This window comes from Anomaloglossus baeobatrachus, chromosome 5 (assembly GCF_048569485.1).
Source record: "Anomaloglossus baeobatrachus isolate aAnoBae1 chromosome 5, aAnoBae1.hap1, whole genome shotgun sequence".
Taxonomy (NCBI): Eukaryota; Metazoa; Chordata; class Amphibia; order Anura; family Aromobatidae; genus Anomaloglossus; species Anomaloglossus baeobatrachus.
Window position 1 is genome coordinate 142,081,967 of NC_134357.1, and position 25,874 is coordinate 142,107,840.

The 25,874-nt window shown below is 46.3% G+C and overlaps 1 protein-coding gene across 1 annotated transcript in view; it reads right to left on the reverse strand.

The window, feature by feature from the left end:
* Positions 1-18,390: 18,390 nt before the first annotated feature.
* The window catches only part of P4HA1 (prolyl 4-hydroxylase subunit alpha 1), a 77,724-nt gene continuing 70,240 nt past the window's right edge, over positions 18,391-25,874 (reverse strand). Inside the window, 3 exon segments of the mRNA XM_075348941.1 lie at positions 18,391-21,619; positions 22,488-22,584; positions 22,909-22,977. Coding sequence (XP_075205056.1) covers positions 21,549-21,619; positions 22,488-22,584; positions 22,909-22,977 — 237 coding nt within the window. The 3' untranslated portion in view covers positions 18,391-21,548.

Genomic DNA, 25,874 nt, shown 5'->3' on the forward strand with positions numbered 1-25,874 from the left:
ATCGCACATGAGATTCCGATGGCCGGACACCTAGGGATCGCTAAGACCAAGGCCAGGTTAAACCAGCATTTCTACTGGCCAAAAATGGGGGCCGATGTGGCTGCCTACTGCCGTTCGTGTGAAACCTGTCAGAGAGTGGGGAAGGCGGGGCCACACCCCAAAGCCCCACTGGTATCTCTGCCCATCATCGATGAGCCTTTCAGGAGGGTGGCTGTGGATCTGGTCGGCCCGCTGGCCATCCCCAGCAGCTCCGGGAAACGCTTCATACTAACGGTAGTGGACTATGCCACCCGGTACCCAGAAGCAGTGGCCTTGTCGTCCATTCGGGCTGACAAGGTGGCCACCGCATTGCTGGAGATTTTCTCCCGAGTGGGTTTTCCCCAGGAAATGCTCACTGACCGGGGGACCCAATTCATGTCCCAGCTGATGGAGGCCCTCTGTAAGCAAGTCCAGGTGCGACATCTGGTGGCCAGCCCGTACCATCCACAGACTAATGGCCTGTGCGAGCGGTTCAATGGCACCTTAAAGCAGATGCTTAAGATGTTGGTCGACTCCCACGGGCGTGACTGGGAGCGGTATCTCCCACACCTGTTATTTGCTTACCAGGAGGTTCCACAGGCCTCAACAGGATTCTCACCGTTTGAGCTCCTGTACGGGCGACGTGTGCGGGGCCCCCTGGCTCTGGTGAAAGAGGCTTGGGAAGGGGATTTGGCCACCCCTGGAGTGTCGGTTATCGAGTATGTCATGCGCTTCCGGGACAAAATGCAGGCCTTGACGCAACTGGTACACGACAATATGGCTCAAGCCCAGGCCGATCAGAAGCGTTGGTACGACCAGAACGCTTGTGAGAGGACCTACCAAGTGGGTCAAAAGGTGTGGGTACTGGTCCCCGTACCACAGGACAAGCTTCAGGCAGCCTGGGAAGGCCCATACCTCGTGTACCAGCAGCTCAACCCTGTAACGTACCTGGTCACCCTGGACCCTGCCCGTGGAAGGCGGAAGCCCTTCCATGTGAACATGATGAAGGCACATCATGAGCGGGAGGCATGTGCACTCCCTGTGTGCAACCTGCCCGAGGAGGGAGAAGCGGAAACCCTCTTGGATATGCTAGCCCAGGTTAGGGCAGGCGGATCCATTGAGGATGTGGAGGTTGGCCACCAGCTCTTGGAGGACCAACGGTCCCAGCTGTGGGCCACCCTACACCCCTTCCGGGGGTTGTTTACCAACCAGCCCGGAAGGACTAACTTGGCTGTCCATCACGTGGACACTGGGGATCATCCCCCGATCAGGCGTTCAGCATATCGGGTCTCCCTGGAGGTGCAGCAACACATGCGCCAGGAGATTGACGAGATGCTGAAGCTGGGGGTGATCCAGGCATCCAACAGCGCTTGGGCCTCGCCTGTAGTCCTCGTCCCTAAGAAGGACCAAACCACTCGGTTCTGCGTGGACTACAGGGGGCTCAATGCTGTCACGGTCGCCGATGCGTACCCAATGCCACGCATCGATGACCTGCTCGATCAGTTGGCCGGGGCTCAGTACCTGACCATCATGGATCTGAGCCGGGGATATTGGCAGATCCCCCTGACTCGCAAGGCCAGGGAACGCTCTGCCTTTATTACCCCATTTGGACTGTACGAGTCCACGGTGATGCCATTTGGGATGAGGAATGCCCCTGCCACTTTGCAGCGGATGGTCAACACCCTGCTCAAGGGACTTTAAGGGTACGCGGCCGCGTACCTGGATGACATTGCCGTCTTCAGTCCCACCTGGGAGGACCACCTAGAGCATCTAGCACAGGTGCTCAGGCGGATCCACCAGGCAGGTTTGACCATCAAGCCGGGAAAGTGTCAGCTGGCCATGAGCGAGGTCCAGTACCTTGGTCACCGGGTAGGCGGGAGAACACTGAAGCCCAAGCCTGAGAAAGTGGAGGCCATCGCGTCCTGGCCCACCCCCAGGACCAAGAAGCAGGTGATGTCCTTCTTGGGGACCGCTGGGTACTATAGGAGGTTTGTTCCATGCTATAGTAGCCTGGCAAAGCCCTTGACGGACCTCACCAAGAAGAAGCTGCCCTCTGCAGTCGATTGGACAATGGACTGCGAGACAGCCTTCCGGGCCCTAAAGGACGCCCTGTCCAGCCCGCCCGTGCTACAGGCAGCCGACTTCACGCGGCCGTTTGTAGTACAGACCGACGCCAGTGACTTCGGCCTCGGTGCGGTGCTCAGCCAGGTGGACTCTGCGAGCCAAGAGCACCCAGTCTTGTATCTGAGCAGGAAGCTGTTACCAAGGGAAGTGGCCTATTCCACGATGGAAAAGGAGTGCCTGGCCATAGTGTGGGCCCTGCAGCGTCTGCAACCCTATCTATACGGGCGCCACTTCATCGTGGAGACGGACCACAATCCCCTCAGCTGGTTACACACTGTCTCCGGGACGAATGGCAGGTTGTTGCGATGGAGCCTGGCGCTCCAGCAATACAACTCCACCATTCGACACAAAAGGGGCCGTGACCACGGTAACGCAGACGGGCTGTCCCGACAAGGAGAGGTCGCGGACGGGCGCACGGGGGAACACCGGAGTGTGCTGCCCCCTAGCGCCCTCAAAAGGGGGGAGGTGTGAGGTAAATCCGGAGATATGACGATAAATCATGATATTCAAGTTATGTCAGGAAGCCCTCTCCTGGTGTCACCCCCCCTTTCCTTCACACAACTCCTTCAAGCAGAAAATTTACCACAGGGATAAACGGTTTGTTTAGCAGATAGGTGTCAAAGGAACTGGTCTGTGTTCCACTTACACCTCCAACGGCCATCTCCTGTGATATGGAGATTAGATGATGTGGGAACAATAGACACAGGATGACTCCCTGCCGTGACCCTGTGGTAGGGGCTGCTATCTAATTAGCAAGCTTGGAAGTATCCAGACAGAACGACTCCAGTAAAATATGGTTCATATCTCGCAAGCCATAGTTCCGATAAATATGGCAACCATAAAAATGGTGTTTGCGCATGCGGACGATGCTGGCACACCTTTTTTATGGAAGTGGGAGCTTGGGAAGTACCCCAGGCGTGATATCAGCCAATGGGGAACTAGTAGACAAGTCATGAGTCCTCTCGTTCTGTAGCTAAATTCATAACTGTCACAATGAGAGCGTTGGCGTCCGCGTACGACGCTCCCAGGCAAAGTTATGGCCCATATTCCATGTTGTGGATATTGTCCATAACTCCAGCCAGGGGTGGAGCAGTGCTCCCTCTGAGGTCACTAAGGTAGGAGGGGACCTGGATTTGCCCAGGTTGATAACCCTACTTCGGCCATTTTCCAGTGTTCTTTCGCTGGGGGTCACGTGTAGGAAACATCTGTGGGAAGGATCCTAGAAACCTGGTCTACAGCGCCCCCCTGTGGCCAGACGCACAAGGTAACTGCTGGAACTGTGTATGCCTGTTTGTAAACCATGCTTTATCTGTAACTGTACTCTGACATATGTATATTCTGTAGATCTCCTATTGTATATATTGTAGTTTCTAGTGTGCTTTAGGCTGATTAAATTATATAATTAATGTTGGGCTGTTCTGTTATCTCGATCTTGAATCCCACGTCTGTGTGTTCGGCTAATAGTTACCGTGAAGCGGTTGGTGGCAGCGAGTTGTGCCAAGGATTATTGTGGGGAGGCCAGTGAGATTCGGGGAGGTTTTATATATTCCGCCCGCGGAGGTCGGGGGAATATATACCCTACTCTCACCGGGGACCCTTCAATAATCGGCATAAGTAGTATAGCGGCCTCCTTGCTTATTGTCGGGCAATTCCATAATTGGCCTGACTATAAGAGGGGCGCTAGAGAGCGCGTCACGTGCTCTGTCTGTCGGTCGAGAGGTATAAAGGAGGGGTGACCCCCACTTGTTACCCCCCGATTGTGACGTACTGGTAGCCAGCGCGGGGGATTTCTGAGTGACCCCCCCCGGTGGTTCGTGACAGTATGCAAAAGCACATTTGGACAAGCCAGTTACATTTTGGAAGAAGGTCCTGTGGACTGATGAAACAAAGATTGAGTTGTTCGATCATACAAAAAGGCGTTATGCATGGAAGCAAAAAAACACGGTATTCCAAGAAAAGCACTTGCTACCCACAGTAAAATTTGGTGGAGGTTCCATCATGCTTTGGGGCTGTGTGGCCAATGCCGGCACCGGGAATCTTGTTAAAGTTGAGGGTCTCATGGATTCAACTCAGTATCAGCAGATTCTTGACAATAATGTGCAAAAATCAGTGACGAAGTTGAAGTTATGCAGGGGATGGATATTCCAGCAAGACAATGATCCAAAACACCGCTCCAAATCTACTCAGGCATTCATGCAGAGGAACAATTACAATGTTCTGGACTGGCCATCCCAGGCCCCAGACCTGAATATCATTGAAAATCTGTGGGATGATTTGAAGCATGCTGTCCATGCTCGGCGACCATCAAACTTTACTGAACTGGAATTGTTTTGTAAACAGGAATGGTCAAATATACCTTCATCCAGTATCCAGGAACTCATTAAAAGATACAGGAAGTGACTAGAGGCTGTTATTTTTTGCAAAAGGAGGATCTACAAAATATTAATGTCACTTATGTTGAGGTGCCCATACTTTTGCACCGGTCAAATTTTGTTTAAATGCGGATTGCACATTTTCTGTTAGTACAATAAACCTCATTTCAATCCAGAAATATTACTCAGTCCATCAGTTATTAGATATATGAAACTGAAATAGCTGTTGCAAAAACCCAAAATTGTTAAAGAAAAAAGGTTAACATTAATAGGGGTGCCCAAACTTTTACATATGACTAAGATCTCACAGCTCAGAGTGCATGTCAAACCAAATGAGAATCATGAGGTCAAAGAAACTGCCTAAGGAGCTCAGAGACAGTTGTGGCAATGCAAACATCTGGCCAAGGTTACAAAAGAATTTTTGCAGTATTCAAGGTTCCTAAGAGCACACTGGCCTCAATATCCTTAAAAGGAGAAAGTTTGGTACCACCAGAACTCTTCCTAGACCTGAACGTCCAGCCAAACTGAGCAATCGTGGGAGAAAAGCCTTAGTGAGATAGGTAAATAACCCCAAGAACACTGTGGCTGAGCTCCAGAGATGCAGTACGGAAATGGGAGAAAGTTGCACAAAGTAAACTATCACTGCAGCCCTCCACCAGTCGGGCCTATATGGCAGAGTGGCCCGATGGAAGCCTCTCCTCAGTGCAAGACATATGAAAGGCTGCATAGAGTTTCCAAAAAAAACACATGAAGGACTCCTAGATTATGAGAAATAAGATTCTCTGGTCTGATGAGTTGAAGATAGAATTATCACCAAAAAGTTCTAAGTGGTATGTGTGGAGAAAACCAGGCACTGCTCATCACCTGCCCAATACAATCCCAACGGTGAAACATGGTGGTGACAGCATCATGCTATGGGGGTGTTTTTCAGCTGCAGGGACAGGACAACTGGTTGCAATTGAAGGAAAGATGAATGCAGCCAAGTACAGCGATATCTGGCAGAAAACGTCTTCCAGAGTGCTCTGGACCTCAGCCTTGACCAAGGGTTCACCTTTCAACAAGAAACTGATCCTAAGCGCACAGCTAAAATAACAAAGGAGTGGCTTCAGAACAACTCTAACCATTCTTGACTGGCCCAGCCAGAGCCCTGACCTAAACCCAATTGAGCTTCTCTGGAGAGATCTGAAAATGGATGTCCACCAACGTTCACCTGACGGAACTGGAGAGGATCTGCAATGAAGAATGGCAGAGGATCCCCAAATCCAGGTGTGAAAAACTTGTTGCATCATTCCCAAGAAGACTCATGGCTGTACTAGCTCAAAAGGGTGCTTCTACTCAATAGTGACCAAAGGGTCTGAATATTTGTGACATTTCAGTTTTTCTTGTTTAATAAATTTGCAAAAATGTCTACATTTCAGGTTTTTTTTTCTGTCAAGATGGGGTGCAGAGTGTACATTAATGAGAAAAAAAATGAACTTTTTTGAATTTACCAAATGGCTGCAATAAAACAGAGTGAAAAATTTAAAGGGGTCCAAATACTTTCCGTACCCACTGTACCTCCTCCTGGGTGTCTCCTATATTTAAAATCATGTCTGCTTGTTTGGCACATGGTCAGTGTAGGGAGGCTGTGAAGCCTCTGGAAGGAATGCTCTGAGAAGGGAGGATTAGCTTGTCCTGACCAGAACAATGTGCAGAGGTTGTGACGCCACTGAAAGGAATCCTCTGAGAGAAGAGAGGGTTTGCTTCTTTTGACTGGGCTCAGTGTGTGGATACTGCTACATGTTCATTGGGATACTTCTAGAGAGAAATTCTACCCAAACCTGAGCAGGCGGGCCACCAGTGAAACGGATTGATAACCATGTGTGTGTTCCTTTAAGCTTGAGGAGGAAGTGTTCTGTTCCTGAAGAGGTTTATGTGGTGTAAAATAAACGATCTGGACGTTTTAAATAAAAGTGTTCATGTTGTTACATCTAAGAAGCAAGCTAAGTAACCCCACCACACAGCCTATATTAGACTTGGCTCGCCTTGTGCCAGGCCTCAGCTAAATTTAGGGGGAAAATTAGAATCTTTATGTTGAAGATAGCTCTTAATTACAATGACTATATTTGGGGCCGTTGTCCTGCAGCAGAAAAAATATAGACCTAACCAGATACCTCCCTGATGATACTGCATGATTGACAAGTATCTGCCTCCATTTCTTAGCATTGAGGACAGCATTAACCCTAACCAAATCCTCAACTTCATTTGCTGAAATGCAGTCCAAAACATTTGAGAAAACTACACGATGCTTCACTGTTCTCTGTTGAGAATCATTGTTGGGGTTCGGTTCCACTTCCGTTTTCCACAGGCAAGTGCAATCCGATAAAACATCGGATTGCTCTCCCTCTAGTGCAAAACCATGGGGCAGTGTCCATCTGCGATTCATTTCTCATGTCGTATCAGCCTGAGAAATTAAATCGCTCCATACTGTGTTTGGCAGCGAGTCTCGGCTCACGCACCCCCATACAAGTCTATGGGAGTGTGTGAAACATCGCACTGCACTCGCATGTAATCCGAGTGTAGTGCGATATACGCAGAGACACACAGTGGAGAAGATGGGGATAAAATGCTCCCTCCCTCTTTTCCGCAGCTGTGATGCGATCGCAAGATCGCATGACCCTCTGTTGACACCCGCAGCAGAGTGTCATTAGCATATCGCTTCCAATGCTCTCGCATCGGAAGATATACGTTAGTGGAACCGTACCCTTAGGGTACCTTCACACTTTAGCGATGCAGCAGCGATCCGACCAGCGATCTGACCTGGTCAGGATCGCTGCTGCATCGCTACATGGTCGCTGGTGAGCTGTCAAACAGGCAGATCTCACCAGCGACCAGTGACCAGTGACCAGCCCCCAGCCAGCAGCGACGTGCAAGCAACACTGCGCTTGCACGGAGCTGGCGTCTGGAAGCTGCGGACACTGGTAACTAAGGTAAACATCGGGTATGGTTACCCGATGTTTACCTTAGTTACCAGCTCACACCGCTTAACTTAGTGTGTGCAGGGAGCAGGAGCCGGCACTGGCAGTGTGAGAGCTGCAGAGGCTGGTAACGAAGGTAAATATCGGGAAACCACCTTGGTTACCCGATGTTTACCTTGGTTACAGCTTACCGCAGGCTGTCAGACGCCGGCTCCTGCTCCCTTCACATTCAGGATTGTTGCTCTCCCGCTGATAAGCACACATCGCTGTGTGTGACAGCGAGAGAGCAACAATAAAAAAACGAACCAGGGCTGTGTGTAACGAGCAGCGATCTCACAGCAGGGGCCAGATCGCTGCTCAGTGTCACACGCAGCGAGATCGCTAATGAGGTCACAAAAAACGTGACTCAGCAGCGATCTCAGTAGCGATCTCGCTGTGTGTGAAGTACCCCTTATACTGCCCTCCAGCCTTTTGGCAAACAATGTCTTCTGCTACAGCCAAATATTGATTTATCAGTCCTGCTGCTATTTTTCTGCACCTAAGTATGTTTTCCCCGAATAATAAGACCTACCCTGAAAGTAAGCCCCAGTAGGATTTTGGCAGATTTTGAGTATGCTTAAAATATAAGCCCTACTCCAAAAATAAATACTAGTTGCAGTTCCATAAGGAAGTGTACAAACAGCTAAATAAGTAAAATAAAGCATACATTCATTTACAAAAAGAAAGCAGACCTTCCAAATCCTCCCCTCCCCAAAAAAAAAAAAATCTCACTCACCAGAAACAAAACAAATACAGTTGGCAAATGCCAATGGTGGATGGACTCGCACAGATCTGTGTCGCTGTCCAGTCCCTCACCATTACAGCAGCATTGCATTGCAGCTCTCACAATCAGATCGAGTACCAGTATCACTCAGTGATACTGCTTGCAGTCACCAGGGGGAGCCAACCGCTGTAGAACTCAGGGGGACCTGACAGTGATGCAGAAGTGTATGTGAGAGCCCATTCACTTGCCAACTCTAATTGTTTGGGGTCTGGTAAATGCGATTCTTTTAGGGGGTGTCTGCTTTCTTTGGGGATAAACTGAGCATTACATAGAGAATAATACGTTTAAGCAGGTAATCTAAACGTTTGTAAATGTGGTATATACCGACCATTATAGGACTGGTTCTGCATCATGACAATAGCAGATCAGATAAGAAAATGTGCATCTAAACCAGTCAGAGGCGTAGCTAGGGTTTCAGCTCGGGGCGGGGGGGGGGGGGGCAAAACATCTTAGTGTGCCCCTTACCAGGTAACCATGATAACTACGGTGGCGCAGACTAATCGTGGGTATAGTGGAACCTCAGCAGATGACACTGATATTACCGCTGTATGGTGACTATGATAAGGCCGTAATTTAGGTTGATGCAATCTAATCATGCATCCCTCTTAAACTGTCTGCAGTCCAAATTATGAGTCACTCGTGGTAGCATGCATAACCACTCTTTCACACACCAGAGACGTGCTCAGATATGAATAGAAAGTAAGACTGATTTATTTCCGGAAGTTTAGGGCGTTTAGGGCGTTCTTGTCTGGGACTATCGGAATAATGGTGCGATGCCATGTGTGGCCTGACGTCCTCAAATAAGGACAGCACCTGTGGTTTACCTCTACTAGGGACAGTGTTGGTGGTGGGGTGGATCATTGTTAAATCATTGTCATCTTCCTGCCCCCCCTCGGTGTCTTCTGTTGCCCCAGCAACAAATAGGCCAGTGGCCTTGGGACTGAAGATGGCTGGAAAAGGGAACTAGGTGCGGCCCAACCTGAAATGACGTCTGGGCAGGCTAGGGAGGGCGTTTGGTGGGCAGGGGGACAAACTACACAAGTCCAACCCTCTGAGGATGACATATAGGGTGGTGGGCATTGCTTTCTAATGGGCTTGGCCACTTCCTGAGGAGCCATTTTCTGAGCTGGTGCAATATAGAAATATCTACCATCTCTATCCCATTCCTCTTTCCAGGCCAATCTTTTAACGTCCTTTGACGTTCTATACCATGCTTCAGCATCTATAAGGAGATCTTTATCTTTCAAGATCCCTCGCTTGTTTAACAAAACATCTTTCCATTCCTTCTCGTTCGCTTACTAATTCTTCTGCCGTTAACTTGACAGGTGTGGACTGATTAGACCCCATGCTTCAAGGGTATACGACCCAAAACTAACACGTCAATCTGGATGTCTGCTATGCCGTAATCCACTTCTTCTTCTGGACCATAGACTATAAACATCCACAGAATACACAGAATTTCTACCTCAGTCCACAAACCACAAACACAAACGGGCTGTCCTACCAGGAAGTGTCACGTGGGTGATAGATACTAAATTCACCCTCACTATCTCTTTACTTCATGTACTAGTAACCTCTGTTCACACTATATACACCTTCTTTGAACAAATCCGTCCAGAACATCAATAATACTTAATATATATAACCTTATTGGCTAGGTGCCAAGAATACGTAACACGTCTCCTATTGGATAAAGTAGAACAGCTTATTCTGTGATATACAATTTACTGTAATGTGCTTGGTTCCTCATTTATATTAAGCAATGTCAGCATGATTCACTGGTCACAAGAATAGCCCAGACTGTCTGTCTGAGTCTTATGCCAAAATATATGTGGGGTACAGTTCAAACACCATCTTAAATCCTGTTCTTTATGGATATCTCCATGTAACAATGATATACTCATAATAATTCATAATCTTGTCCATAACAGTCCCCCCTTTGGAGATAGCCAAAAAGTCTTTCCTTACTTTTCCCGAGTCTATTGATCTGTCCTAATGCCGATGGTTACCTCACTCACATACGAGATACCCCATCCCTTGTGGATGAATCTTCCCACCCAACAGACTATGCATAGGAAGCCAGATCCTGATCGTATTCTCTAGACTGTCCTCATGGCTATGTTCCGCTGGCCCACGTTATTCAGGAAGGGGGAACGTGGCAGTAGTCCTTTAATTGGCTAATATTTATCAGGGTTGGGTTCACTCAGAGTCTCATGCTCCTCAGTCCTCAGGCGGTAATGGTGGGACATCAAAGGTGGGATGTAGAGTCGTCTTCCAGTCCACATGCTTAGATATCATCATCCTGGTACAAAGTATCGGGTAGAAGAGGGAAGACAGCCATCTCCTGGTGTGGGGTCCTTAATCCTGCTGAACTTCTCCCTCTTCCAAGGGGGGAGTGTCCCACCTCTGACACCTTGGTGGAAGAGGTAGTCTTTCTCTCTCTCTCTTCCTCTCTCTTCTCTCACTCTTTTTCTTCGGACGAAGATCCATGCATTCCACTACAAAGATGTCGGACCTGCCTGAGACCAGGAGATGGCTGTCTTCCCTCTTCTACCCGATACTTTGTACCAGGATGATGATATCTAAGCATGTGGACTGGAAGACGACTCTACATCCCACCTTTGATGTCCCACCATTACCGCCTGAGGACTGAGGAGCATGAGACTCTGAGTGAACCCAACCCTGATAAATATTAGCCAATTAAAGGACTACTGCCACGTTCCCCCTTCCTGAATAACGTGGGCCAGCGGAACATAGCCATGAGGACAGTCTAGAGAATACGATCAGGATCTGGCTTCCTATGCATAGTCTGTTGGGTGGGAAGATTCATCCACAAGGGATGGGGTATCTCGTATGTGAGTGAGGTAACCATCGGCATTAGGACAGATCAATAGACTCGGGAAAAGTAAGGAAAGACTTTTTGGCTATCTCCAAAGGGGGGACTGTTATGGACAAGATTATGAATTATTATGAGTATATCATTGTTACATGGAGATATCCATAAAGAACAGGATTTAAGATGGTGTTTGAACTGTACCCCACATATATTTTGGCATAAGACTCAGACAGACAGTCTGGGCTATTCTTGTGACCAGTGAATCATGCTGACATTGCTTAATATAAATGAGGAACCAAGCACATTACAGTAAATTGTATATCACAGAATAAGCTGTTCTACTTTATCCAATAGGAGACGTGTTACGTATTCTTGGCACCTAGCCAATAAGGTTATATATATTTGTACAACTTCCGGAAATAAATCAGTCTTACTTTCTATTCAAAAAAAAAAATAAAAAAAAAAAAAAAAAAAAAAAAAAAAGGGAAGTCTTACTTTCTATTCATATCTGAGCACGTCTCTGGTGTGTGAAAGAGTGGTTATGCATGCTACCACGAGTGACTCATAATTTGGACTGCAGACAGTTTAAGAGGGATGCATGATTAGATTGCATCAACCTAAATTACGGCCTTATCAACTATATAGTGGTAGATATCGGTGCTGCAGCACATACAAGAGATCACAGTACAGTTATAGATGGTGACTTACAGTGGACGTTCTTTTGGATGGAGTTGTTCACCTTTTCCGTCTTTTCCATCTGGCCCAGACCAACATGAGGCCTTCTTCCAGCCACAACTCATCTACAGAAATTACAACAAAGACATATTTGACTCACACTTCCGGCACCGTACCCCATCTAATCCCAACCTGCACAAACTCCTCATCCTGCCGTCACCCAATACTGAGCCGATGCTGCTGTATGTGTCCCTATTCCTGCACCTGCTGTGTGGCACAAAAACAGACTCCTCTTACTGCCACACATCGTAATGCCACCACTGTGCCCCCCACATAGTAATGCCACCACTGTGCTCCCCACATAATGCCTCCACTGTGCCCTCACATAATAATGTCACCACTGTGCCCCCCACATAATGCCACCACTGTGCCTTCACATAATGCCACCACTGTGCCCCCCACACAATGTCACCACTGTGCCCCCCACACAATGTCACCACTGTGCCCCCCACACAATGTCACCACTGTGCCTCCCACACAATGTCACCACTGTGCCTCCCACACAATGTCACCACTGTGCCTCCCACACAATGTCACCACTGTGCCTCCCACATAATAATGCCTCCACTGTGCCCCCCACATAATAATGCCACCACTGTGCCTCCACATAATGCCACCACTGTGCCCCCGACATATTAATGCCACCACTGTGCCTCCACATAATGCCACCACTGTGCCCCCCTCATATTAATGCCACCACTGTGCCTCCACATGTCACCACTGTGCCCGCACATGTCACCACTGTGCCTCCACAATGTCACCACTGTGCCCTCACATAATGTCACCACTGTGCCTCCCACATAATGCCACCACTGTGCCTCCACATAATAATTCCACCACTGTGCCCCCCACATAGTAATGCCACCACTCTGCCCCCACATGGTAATAATGCCACCACTGTGCTTCCCACATAATGCCACCACTGTGCCCCCCGACATATTAATGCCACCACTGTGCCCTCTAAATTGTAACATTTCCCCCTAGAAAATATTACTGACCTGTATAAGTGCCCTAGAAAAGTGCCCACATATAGTTCCAAGAAAGTAATAGAGCCCCCAGTGTGCCTTTGACGGTCACAATACCCTGACTGTCCCTATAACAATAATGGTTCCTAAGTGTCCACTTAATATTTAATAATGTCCCTCCCATGTACAGTTTCATACACACCCCTGCGTACAGCCGTATACACACACACACACACCCCTGCGTACAGCCATATATACACACACACACACACACCCCTGCGTACAGCCGTATACACACCCATATATACAGATGCATATACAGATATAGTCACATAGAAGCGTATACATATTTGAAAACAGTCACATACTCATACACAAACAATCATGATCCTATACACACACTCTCATACTGAGGGGCTTTTACTTTTGATGATTGGGGGACACTTCTGCTCTCGCGTGCAGCCACAGACTTGTTTCATGGTAAATCCCTCTAGGCTAAAGGACCTGTTGTGACGTCACGGTGTGTCACGTCCATGTGATCAGAAGGGGGCGGGGCCTCAGCAACGCAGCTGATAAAGAAACTCCAGGTGTCCTGGAGTTCTTTATAATAGAAGAGGGGGTCTGAGGTAACACCTCTAGATGGGGGGGTGCAGGGGGAGAGGGAGGAAACATGGCCACGCCCCCTAACAAATCCGGCCACGCCCACTACCCAGGCAGCTCCTAGCCACTGGTATCTAGACGCAACCCTTGTTTGATGTTCCTCGGCTGGATGGAGGCAGCACGCGCTGCATGACGTCAATATAACACACGTGGCCGCGCACTGTGCACTCACTGCGAGCGGCCATGTCTCCTGTGCCATGCGGCCGCGCGCAATTCACTGTGCGCAGCCATGTGTGTTATAATGACATGCAGCAGGTGGCCGGCCCTCTACAATAGCAGCCCCTGCCCGGCGCTGAGCGATGACGTCACCACGCTGGGACTCTGTGTCCTGCGTGAGTGCTATTATCAGCAGCAGTGCAGGGAGATCATGTCTCCTCCGCACTGCCGCAGAGGTTAACTATCGGCGCGTGCTGTGCACGCTGATATAGTTAATGGTATCGCAGCTCCAGGTGGGCCCCCTCTAAGCACGGGGCCCTGGGCGACCGCACCCTCTGCCCCCCCGCTAGCTACACTACTGAAACCTGTATTAGAGTTAACACAAAATGTTGATGTTTCAGAATGTGATTACATGATTATCTGCCTAAATGTTGATTTTTTTTTTTTTTGTTCAAGAATAAAAATATGAATTGTTGCTCATGGGAAAATATTAGACATCAACTAAAAATAAGTGTTGCGTGTAGAAGAAAAGAAACGCGGCACTTCAACACCAGTCAGTGAAAATTCGGTTTATTCAAACTGTGCGCATAAACGCATATAGTGTCTAGGCCGGGTGCAGGCTCTCCAAGGCTGTAATAATTTTATGTGGCCGACCACTGTATCTACAGTCCACAAAGTTGCCCACTTCATGGTGCTTTTTACATCTTGAAACCCCAGTCTGCTGTGAAGCCTTTGCCTGGGAGAGGTCCTTACTAATGCAGTACAGCTCCCTTGTGTACTGTTGCTGTGCTTAGTTTTGAAACCGATCATACGTACATAAATACATACATGCATCATAGCAAAACTGACTTTCACAAACTCACCTTTGTAGCACAAGTTGTCTGTTCAGCAATCAGTTGTATGCAGCCTTAAAGCTTAACAGTCGTTTTGATTTTTATTTCTTTAATTAAAAGTACACATGAAAATAAGCTACTTTGTAATGCAGTATATTACAAAAGTTAATACACCCCTCACATTTTTAAATATATTTTATATCTTTTAATGGGACAACAATATATGACACTTTGATATAAGCCATACACTGACTACTTTACTTTGTACTACAGTGTTATTTGGTGTGCCTTCTAAGTAACTTACACAGCCATTAATGTCTAAATCGCTGGCAACAAAACGGAGGACACCCCCTAAGTGAAAATGGCCACATTAAGCCCAAATTGTCAATTATTTGTGTGGTCACCATTATTTTCAAGCTCTGCTTTAACTCTTTTGGGCATGGAGTTCACTAGAGCTTCCCAGAAACCACTGAACTCCTCTTCCATCCTCCATGACGACATCACAGAGCTGCTGGATGATAAAGACCTTACACTCCTCCACCTTCCATTTGAAGATGCCTCACAGATGCTCAATAGGGTTTAGGTCTGGAGACATGCATGGCCAGTCTAGCACCTTTACCCTCAGTTTCTTTAGCGAGTCAGTGGTAGTCTTGGAGATGTGTTTTGGGTCGATATGTTGAAATACTGCCCCGCTGCCCAGTTTCCAAAGGGATGTGATCATACTCTGCTTCAGTTTGTCACAGTACATGTTGGCATTTGTGGTTCCCTCAATGAACTGTAGCTCCTCACAGCCGGCAACTCTAATGCAGCCGTAAACCATGACCTTTCCACCACCATGCTAAACTGTAGGCAAGGCACACTTGTCTTTGTACTCCTCATCTGGTTTCTGCCACACATGCTTCACAGCATCTGAACCAAATAAGTTTGTCTTGGTCTCATCAGACCACAGGGCATTGTTCCCATAATCCATGTCCTTAGTCTGCTTGTCTTCAGCAAACTGTTCGCAGGTTTTTTTGTGCATCATTTTTAGCAGAGGCTTCCTTCTGGGACAACAGACATGCCGACCAATGGTGTAGTATGAGACATGATCTAAGCACTGACAGACTGCCCCTCAACCCCTACAGCAATGCTTGCAGCACTCATATCTATTTTGAAAAGGCAACCTATGGATAGGATGCACTCAACTTCTTTGGTCGACCACAGCGAGTATGTTCTGGGTGAAACCTGTCTTGTTAAAATTGCTGTAAGTTCTCTGCCAACACTCTGAAATGGAGTTGCAGCACAGTGACCATCCTATAGCAAAGTTTATCTTTTTGTATTGCAACAATTTTTTTTTTTTTTTTTTATCAGCACAGAATTCTTTGCCATGAAGGACCATGTGGAACTTCCAGTGACCAATATGAGTGAGTATGTGAGCAATACATCAAATTTATCCCACATGTTCCTGAGACCTTGTAACACTGATGAGTCACATGACCCTAGGGAGGGAAAATGGATAATTGGGCATGTTTACTTAGGGGTGTACTCACTTTTGTTGCCAGCTGTATAGAGATTAATGGCTGTATGTTCAGCTATGTAGAGGGCACAAAATTTACGCCGTTATATAAGCTGTACACTGACTACTTTATACTGTATCAAAGTGTCATATCTTTAGTGTTAACCCATAAAAAGATATAAACTATTTCCAAAAAAGTGAGGGGTGTACTCACTTGTGATATACAGTATATCTAGACAAATTGGTTTCTATCTCTGCCAGAATTGGTCATCAAAATCATCAATTCTGAGGTAAAAATCTGTATTCAGTGAAGAGTTTCCCCATTAGGCCTAAGCCACACGGCGAGAAAAACAGTGCGAGTGGAGTGCGATAAAACATCGCATTCCACTCGGACCAATATTAGCCTGTGTGTCAGCACACATGAGCGATTATTTTCTCAGCCCTAATCGGACCGAGAAAACAATCGCAGCATGCCGCGATTGTAATCCGAGACTCTTTCTCTCGCACCCATTCAAGTGAATGGGGCGAGAGAAAAATCGCACTGCACTCGCGGTACACCGGTGTACCGCTAGTGCAGTGCGAGAATGGCAATAGCCAGCTACGCAGGAGAGGGGGAGAGAAATCCCTCCCTCCCCTCCTGAGTGCCGGCCCGCCCCCCGCAGCTGAGGTCTGCTCGCACGAACGGACCTCAGTTGCAAGGACACACGCATGACACTCTGCTCTGCTGTACTGCCAGCACGAGCCGAGTGTCATGCAAGGGGATCGCAGTAGTCCCCGTGTGGCCCCAGCCTTACCGAGATAGGAGATGGCAGCTGTTACTGATGAGATTCTATGGAGATAAGATGCAGAGGTGCACACACACATACATACACATATATATATATAATCAGTAACAGCTGCCATCTCAGAAGAAGCAAATTTGTCTGATGAAAGTAAGCAACTTTGTAAAATATTTTATATGTATTAATGATTTCTGAAAAGTTAAAAAGTTATTCTTTAAGCTTAAGGCTAATGACTTCATCCAATGTGCAGATACATGTGTGAAAAAACACTAAAGTTCATTTTAAAGAGATGTATAATAAAGTGACGCAGCACATGCGTGAACGCATGTTTAGAAGGATACAGATGAAACTTTTGGGTTGAGAATGCACTGTCACTAAACACACTGTGTCAGCAATAGAAATTCAGCAGTATAGCACATGCATCCACTCACAGAGGGAAGGCAATATTACCCAACAGGCATTAGATAATTATCAGCCCAAGGCATACGAGAACCACATGGCCATAAGCTGGTGGTGCCCTCTAGTTCTCGTAATTACTGAAGGACATACCTCCAAACTTAAGACATATCGAGGAACTTCTATCTATTCCAACACTAACAGCTATTTCACCCCTACTGAAGCCCTTTGGTATTCTCCTTCCGTGCCTCCTCCCCCCACCCCCATAGAGTATAATGCCCCTCCCCCCCCCAAAAAAAATAAAAAATAAAAAATAAGCCCCCATACAGAATGATGTTCCCACATTCCTCCACCTACACAGCATAATGGGCTCACAGCCCCTCCCACCCCCCCACTAGTATGCTGGCCATCTTAGTGCACAACACACACTAATTGTCACCACTAACCCCCCCATACACTAGGAAATCAACAATAGCACCCAACACAATATGATTGGTCCCAGAGTCTCCCACACAGTATAATTGTTAACCTGCAGCCACAATATAGTATGATGGGCCCTGACATTCTGCCGTAGAATATGTTGGTATCCCACAGTCCTCATACAGTATGATGGCCCCACACACATTGCAGGGGCAGTAGTGACAATCACAAACAGTATGATCATCCCACCACAGCAAGATGCCCACCAGTGCCCCCCATACAGTATGATAGTCCCCATCACAACCCCAATACAGTATGAAGTGTGTACACACACACACACACACACACACCGTATTGCAGGCACCAAAAAAAAAAAAAATACACCCAAAATAAAAAAAACAACACATTGAATCCAGCCCCCACTTCCCCCACAGCCTCTTCTATCCTGTCTTGCAGTGGATATGTGCCACCTGCGCTTCCAGAAGTGTCCTACAGCCTGCAAGAGTAAGTGAAAGTGGCTGCACGCGTCGTCACAGCTGTTAACAGTACCAATGTGAGGAGGATGCAGATCAAGTTGGAGTCGCAATTGATACAGCCGATGGCCTGAACATCTTGCATTTTCCAGATGACCAGTCCGGCACGGCAGATTTCATCACCTGTTTCGCATGACTAAATTCATATTCAGATGTTGGAGAATTGCAATGGATTTGTGTGTGTTTTTATCAACAAACTGACATTTAGATGCCCAATACTTAATATCTTTGCACACTACAATTTTAAAGAAAACACAAGACTTCTTTTTTTTTTTTTTTACAGAAATGTATTTAGGGAGAAGGATGCAGTGCACAGCAATACAAAGATCACCATTAGAACAGAGATAAGCATGTGTCAACCTGTTCATACATAGAGTTATCTAAATACAGAACACTTCACATTCCAGGACCCCACGGACGTACAAAAAGATCATTTAAAAAGTGTTATAAATAGGTCAATTTGCCACAAAAATAGATTCTGAAGTACAAAAACTACAGGAACATTACCGAAGCTGGGGGCGATGCCATGTTAATGGAGCATAACGGATGGAAAAGACCAAATGGGAGGAGAAACCTAAATTGGCAGATGCATGGTAGAAAAAGGTGAATATTTTGGCACAATATTAACAGTTCCTTGGGCTTGTATATGGAAAGCTAAGGCACTGACTTGTCACAGAACAGAAGCCAGTAACTACAGTAATGTGTGCATTACATTGATTACATCTCATAGTCACACAGCAATGAGAATGGTGAGAGGGCACTTTAGCAAATAAGAGGCATAAAAAAAAATATATAAACTTCAACAGTTTTGTGCACCAATATTCAGCAGCATAATGTCACTCAACGTCTTCAGTACAATTCTGCTGTATGGGACTAGGATAGATGAGAATGGGCCACCAGTACTTGTGGCACCTGAACTTTGAGCAGCTTATGATGCAATGCACTGGTCACATTATTACTGGCTTTTGTTCTTTTGCTGCATAGGGAGTGTAAGGCTTCCAATAAACCAATAGGAACAAGAAAAAAAACTCCAACAACCTACTATTAGGTGATGAAAATACTCCTAGTAAGGTTAAGATATCATGCACCTATGCCAACACAATAGAGGAATAATCAATTTCAGTTTTGTTTTGTTTTTTTAAATCAATAGTACACATGAAAATAAGCAACTTTTTAATATATCTCATCAGAAAAATAGCTTCCTTCCCCTTTTGGATTGACCCTTGACACTCAATTTCTAGATAAACTTATTACGGTGACAAGAAATGATAATTGGTGCTTTTAACATTTTATGGAGAGGACAGGCGAGAGCAGGATGGAGGAGCTAGAAGCAGACGTTTCAGGAGAACTTGCAGCAGCTCTAGTTCTCCATAGAACTTTATAAGCACCAGTTGTCATTTTAGGTCTTAGTAATGGTAAAATCTGTGTTCACTAAAGGCAAATTTTGCCTGCGACTTGAGAAGGTAATATATCTTATGAGAATCTCCAACTTCAAAAAGTGTCTTATTTTCAAGTGTGCTCACACAAGGCAAGCTGTCCAGTGTGCGGAAACCCACATCTAAATGATTGTAATGCATTATTGGGTCCCTTCTCAACTAAACAATATTTGAGCCCTTAAAGTAGTTGTTTAATGTGGTCACTTTTGCCTTAATAGATTGGTATGATTGTGTGGGTACTATTAGTAACAATAGGAAAAGATTTTTATTTCCAAGGCAGACCAGGATTTATAACTGCAAAGACATTCCTGTGCAGATGGAAATTTCATCCTGAAGGCTGAAAGTGGGCAACATGTAGACATATATGATGGCTGGGTCCAAACAAGGGTTGATTGTGTGCCTTGTTGCACATCTACATGCAGTTCACCATGGATCTGCAACAAATACTGGTCAAGCACACTGATTTTTATGTGCAGTGACTGTACTAATCGCTGCAGATCTGTTGAAAGTAAACCACGTGATATTTTCATTTCTCTGTGGCACACTATTACCCTAGGATGCTATGAGAGTACCTAGACGTAGTGATTAGGGTAAAGTAATTTTCTATTTGAAATGTTATAAAATCTCTTTATTGGTTCTCTAAGTGCACTTCTTCCCAACTACTAAAGGAGTAATAAGAATACTTAGAGTTTACTTAATGTAACTACAATTTTACATTTAATTATCCTTCAAGGGGTGTAACGTTATCATTTATGAAACATAGTTCATTACCATATTTTGCTTCCATCTGTTCACAATACTATTAACAATGCTGTTTTAAAAAACAGTTTATTCTCCTTTAAAGGTTGCTTTCAATTGCTGCTTGGCAAGATCCACAGACTATATTCAGGGCATAGGGATTTCCCCATCTAAGTAAGAAAGCAAAGAGGCTCAGACAAGTAAAGTCCCTTTAACAGACTGAATATAGTGTATGGATATTAAAGAGCAGCAGTTAAAAGGATATTCTAAAGGAGTTTAAACTTGGGTTTGATACAGCACTGTAGCTTAGCATTTGGCAGAGAGGGAAGCAAAATAAGGTAAAATATATTACAAAAGTCCACTAATTTGCAATACCCAGAGGATAAATAATAAAAACAAAAAATAAAACCTTAAGTCAATTTTTTTTTCATTAAGTGGGGTTGACCAGGTTTGGCACACAAGTTTGCCGTCACAGTAGGTCACTGCAGACTTGTGAATCCTCAAATCGCGCATTGTCAGGATTCTCTGGGGCCGTAAGAGTGCACTCATGTGACCACAAGTATGTGATGTGTGAACTCCCGGCTCCATTCTGGATAGAACGGTGCTGCCTCATTCAACACAATTGAATTGAGCAAGGCCACACATTAGTTAGAAAGTCGGAACGTAGGCAAAAGTATGTATACTGCCCAGTCTCTGGGACACCAGGAAATCCTGACAGAGTGACTGCATTTTCATGTCAAACCTGGACAACCCCTTTAAGTTTTGAAGAATTTTAAATACAAAATTTACTGAATCATTTCTAACTGGTAGCTTGATTTGGGATCTACAAGCCTTATTCAATAATTTGCTCGGAGAAATTAAAATATTCAATATATTTCTTGGCTGTATAACAACTTTTTAGAAATTTCAACTTAACATTTTGGTAAAAGGAAAATCAAACCTTGCACCAAACATGTGGTCAATAAAGATATTTCAGTAAGATTGTTTTCTTGGGATTTCCCAAGCACAGGAGTGAGGAGATTGGGGCAGGTAACACCCTCTGTCTAGGAATTGTATTAAACCTTTGGAGGTGGAAAATGTGCCCAAATGCCTAGTATGCATTGGTTACAATTGGAGCCACGGAACAAGTAATGAATAGTGTCCTCCACATCTTTACCGAGATTCCTGGGACTACAGCTTTATAGTTCATTGCTATCAAACTGGGCAAAGCACAGTCTGGCAAGCTTTGTGGCCGAGACATGTTCCTATTTCACATAACGTAGGTTTTGATCATTCCAATTCAGACAATTTACACGGCCTTCGGAATTCCTGCCCACGCTCGTGGATCCATTTATTCGATACTGAAATACAAAGAAATTTGCTTTAGTTGATTGCAATCTATAATTACAAACTGTGTAATTACTATTTATATAAAAGTGAGACCATGGTTTTTTTTTCAAAAACTAATATCACCTGAGGCTATATCTTTAGGAACAAACAATGAGCGCACCGCTGCAGTACCCAATTATCAATAGTGGGTGCTCCCCTGTGCAGGGACAAAAATACAGAAACAAGATGGGGCAGACGCTGCACGTGGACCGAGGAGCACACCCAATACACAGCGCAGCGGCGGGGATACGCGTGGAAATGTCACTTTGAGGCATCCACCCCCCTTGGATTCCACCTTATGACCTGCATCACTATTTTAAGTGAGCTCCTGGTACTAAAACAATCATTGCAAGTAAACAGCACAGAGGAACATAGTCAAAGTCAGTCTTAACCCCCACCTCATGATGTCCTCTGATAACATAGCAAAAAGCAGATGACCGATTCTATTTAAGCCTTTTTATGGAAGGTGCAGCAAAATTAATTTTTCCCTCATTTAGGAAAACCTAGATCTACCTTTGATTAAGAGGGGTGAAAGGTGGTCTTAGTACAGTGTGTTTTGTTATACTGCAGTAATGGTGTTATTATATGTGCTCACTATGTAGTGATAATGGTAGTGGACATTTTGTAGCAGTATTATTTTGGCCATGTATTTTGGGAATATTGGTCTTTGTGTTTAGTGTGTTTTAGGGTTAGTAGTTATATACAATAATTATATTCCTATAGATCATCTTTTAAGTATAGGGAAGTCATATGGAAGACATATACTTTGGGGCTTAGGCCCCTGATCTTTTTAGGACCCTGGCAATGCCCCTGCTCCAGACACATGTATTCCATACTCACCCCATTTACTGCCAACTAACACTGGACACGCTGCGTGCCTTGTACTGTAATCTCCTTCTCCACTTTGAAAAAGATTATACCAGAAAACTGCTGTTCCCTATAAAGAAAAACACATTTACCAGCAAGATTATTATTTTGGATAAATTGGGTAAGTGTGTATATATATTATATATAATAATCTTAAACTAATGTGTATATGCCTTTGCAGACAGACACATACTTCAGGAGGTGATGCCTTAAATACAATTAAAAAAAATATCAGGATGATAAACAAAAAAAAAGAAGAAGAAACCTAAACTAGCCAAGACTTGGAATAACTTCATTTGGACAATAACCCTTTTCCTTTACAATGAGGTAAGTGTAATCCTTCGTGAAATGTACAGGCACTACAGTATTCTGGGGAGAAAAAAAAAGCGGATACCTTTTTAGGGTAGACTGCAGCTCCTACTTCTGGAAAGACTGTAGCGCCACCTGCTGCCACATCACTCATCTGCAAAAGTCAGATAACGGTTTTATTATACATTAGCACATTGTATGAACAGATGATAAATTCCATTTTCAGCAGTAAAACTTTAAATTTTTATATCTAAGAGGACAACACAAACACGATGATGTGTGTGCTAAGCAGTATCGTGTGTGTGTGTGTGTGTGTGTGTGTGTGTGTGCGTGTGCGTGTGCGCGATCTGTATAGATTTTTGCATTAGTGGCCTTTTCACACAGCCTGTTAAATATAAAAAGTTCAACATTTTAGTGGGCGCTCCAGGTTTGAGAGCACAGTCTGCAGTTACTATGTGTGACTGGAGACTTGTGATCTCGCTGTCTGATGTTACAGATATTGCCAGTGCAAGCAAATAATTACATAACTACATGGATGTGATTTGTGTACATGAAGTCACGTGACGACTAGAATTGTTCACCTGCTCAATTCACTTCTATTGAGAGAAGCCAGATGGGACTAGTCGGCAAGTGGTCACATGGATACAAACCACATCCATGTGGTCACGTCACGCCTGCACTGGCAATATCGAGAAATCGAGACAACACCAGCTTGTCAAAATTTACCATCAGTATTTCGGTCAAAAAGCAGGAGCAGTGCAAGTGTTTCTGTGACGCCCTGGACCCCAGGGCTCACAGGTAATAACACCAGCCACATACACACACACCCCCTTCCCCTGTGAGGTCACATACATGTCACCCGATAGGGAGACCTGATGCCTCCCCCAGGGCAAGTAGAGCACACCAGGTGGGCGAAGTCAGGCGGAAAGACACGCCCACCGAGGAGACTACTGTCCTGGGGCAGGAAGTTCAAGAGCAGAAGGAGAGAAGGAGTTTAGAGTTGACAGTGACAAGAGGTGAAAGAGAGAGACAGACTGTCAGGGACCCGGGTTGGAGCCTCGGCCCCTTGGAAAACGTCAGGCAGGCAGGCGGTGGTGGCCGTTTGCAGGAGTACCGGGTACAGCAACCGGCAGAACCATACGGACCGGGCTTGGGTTGGAGCCCGACGGTCCCGAACCGGGGAGCCAAACGTGTACCGGAGCACCAAACAGAAGAAGGGTACTCAGACCCCGTCCTAGCTTAGAAGCCACTGAGTATAGGCAAACTGACTGATTGCTGGCCGGACCTCAGGGGTTTATCCACAACCAAAGTCCCGAAAGAAGGCAAAAGCCCACCGAGACCGGGTGAGCGCCACCGCCAAAGGCCAAACACCCGACGGGCCAGCACCTGTGGGCAACAGAGGGCTCCTCCGGCAGCTCAACGCCGGGGAGCGGGCTCCCACTGCTCAGGCAGGAGGGGCCGAAACAGAAACGGGGCCACCATCAACCCCACAGGGGACAACAGCAGCCGGCCGCGGGGACCGACCACTACCGAACTTTGGTTTACCAGTGACTCAGTGTGCATTAATCGTGAGTACACCAGTGCCATCCGGGCACGACACTACACCGCGGCACGGCTCCCTGCACCCCGACTACAACAATCACCAACTCCTACAGTCCCCAATCGGGCCCCGGGACACACTGCCCCTACCCACGGAGGGGCTAACATCTCGGCTGCGGCCGCAAGACCGATCCCGGACGAGCCCGCCATTACTTCAGCCGCGGCGGTGGTGCTTCCCCCGTCACCACGACCCGTGGGTGGCGTCAGGACCCGTTAACCGACCACCATCCTCCCACCGCCTACTTCCCCTTTAACAAGAGTGATGTTGCCCCCGGTCCGGAGGCGCTCGTGCCACCGACAAACCCGAGCCCGGACCTCAAGCGGCTCGGCCCGAGCAAGTGGAGGAAGCGGCCGGGCCCCTCTCAGGGCGGTACACTTATACTCTTTCTGGCGTCATGAACAGTATTCGGACAGTCCACTTACCTGTGGAAAGTGCGCCTTAAAAGTTTCCGTCAGCGGGGTCCTGCCAAAAAAGTAGAAGCCCCGCCATCTTGGCGTGAAAATTTCCCACTCGAGTCGTCTTCCCCGAGCAGTGAAGGTGCGAACAGTGAGGCCCCGCCCCCAAAGGAGGCGTGTTAAGAGAAAACAAAGGGGGAAAGCGACGAGAACATGTCAGCACCCAGTGGCGACGATGGGATGCCGCAGGCTCCGGACGCACGAGCTCCCTGCTGTCATTCCTGGGCACTGGAGAGCCACAGAGGCCCCCCACTGTCGGGGAATGGCAGACGGAGCTGCGTATTTGTCACATGGAGGAACTTTCAGCAATGGTGATGGGAAGTAACGAAAAATTTATTAAGGTCTGCCAACCCTGGGTGTTGTTCAAGGAGTCCTCGGACTTCCAAGCCTTGTTTCGGTAACAGCACATACACACACTCTCCTTACCTTCCCCTCCAACCCTTTGTCCAATCCCTCTTGGTCTCTTATTTTCCTCTGTCCTTCTCCCCCCCTCTTTTCTTCTGTTTTTATTACTCTTGGAATACTTATTTTTCTTTGTGGTTTGAAGTCTAGTTCGCCATATCTTGAGGAGATTCAGGTTAGGTTGGAAAATATCAAATCAACCCGGAGGCTTCCCTTAAGTGATATGTGGTTTTGCGATATGATATCGAGATAAACCGTTGCGACCAGCATATTCAGTCATCGGGTCGATAATATAAGGATGATGTGGCTAATGTATTATTCAGTTTTTTATTCATACTCTTTGTTGCTTTCTTAATGTAATCATATTTTGATGAAAAAATTTCAATAAAAACAGATTTATCATAAAGAAGGGGTGTACCGGGTGGTTCAGGAGTACGGGCAAGTTTTTAGCAAACATGCTCTAGACTTCGGGAGGATTAAGGGGGTCCAACACCATATCCCTACCAGCACACACCCGCCCATTAAGGAGAGGTATAGGGCAATTCCCCCAGCACATTATCAATGCGTTAAAGATATGCTGCACAACATGGAGGC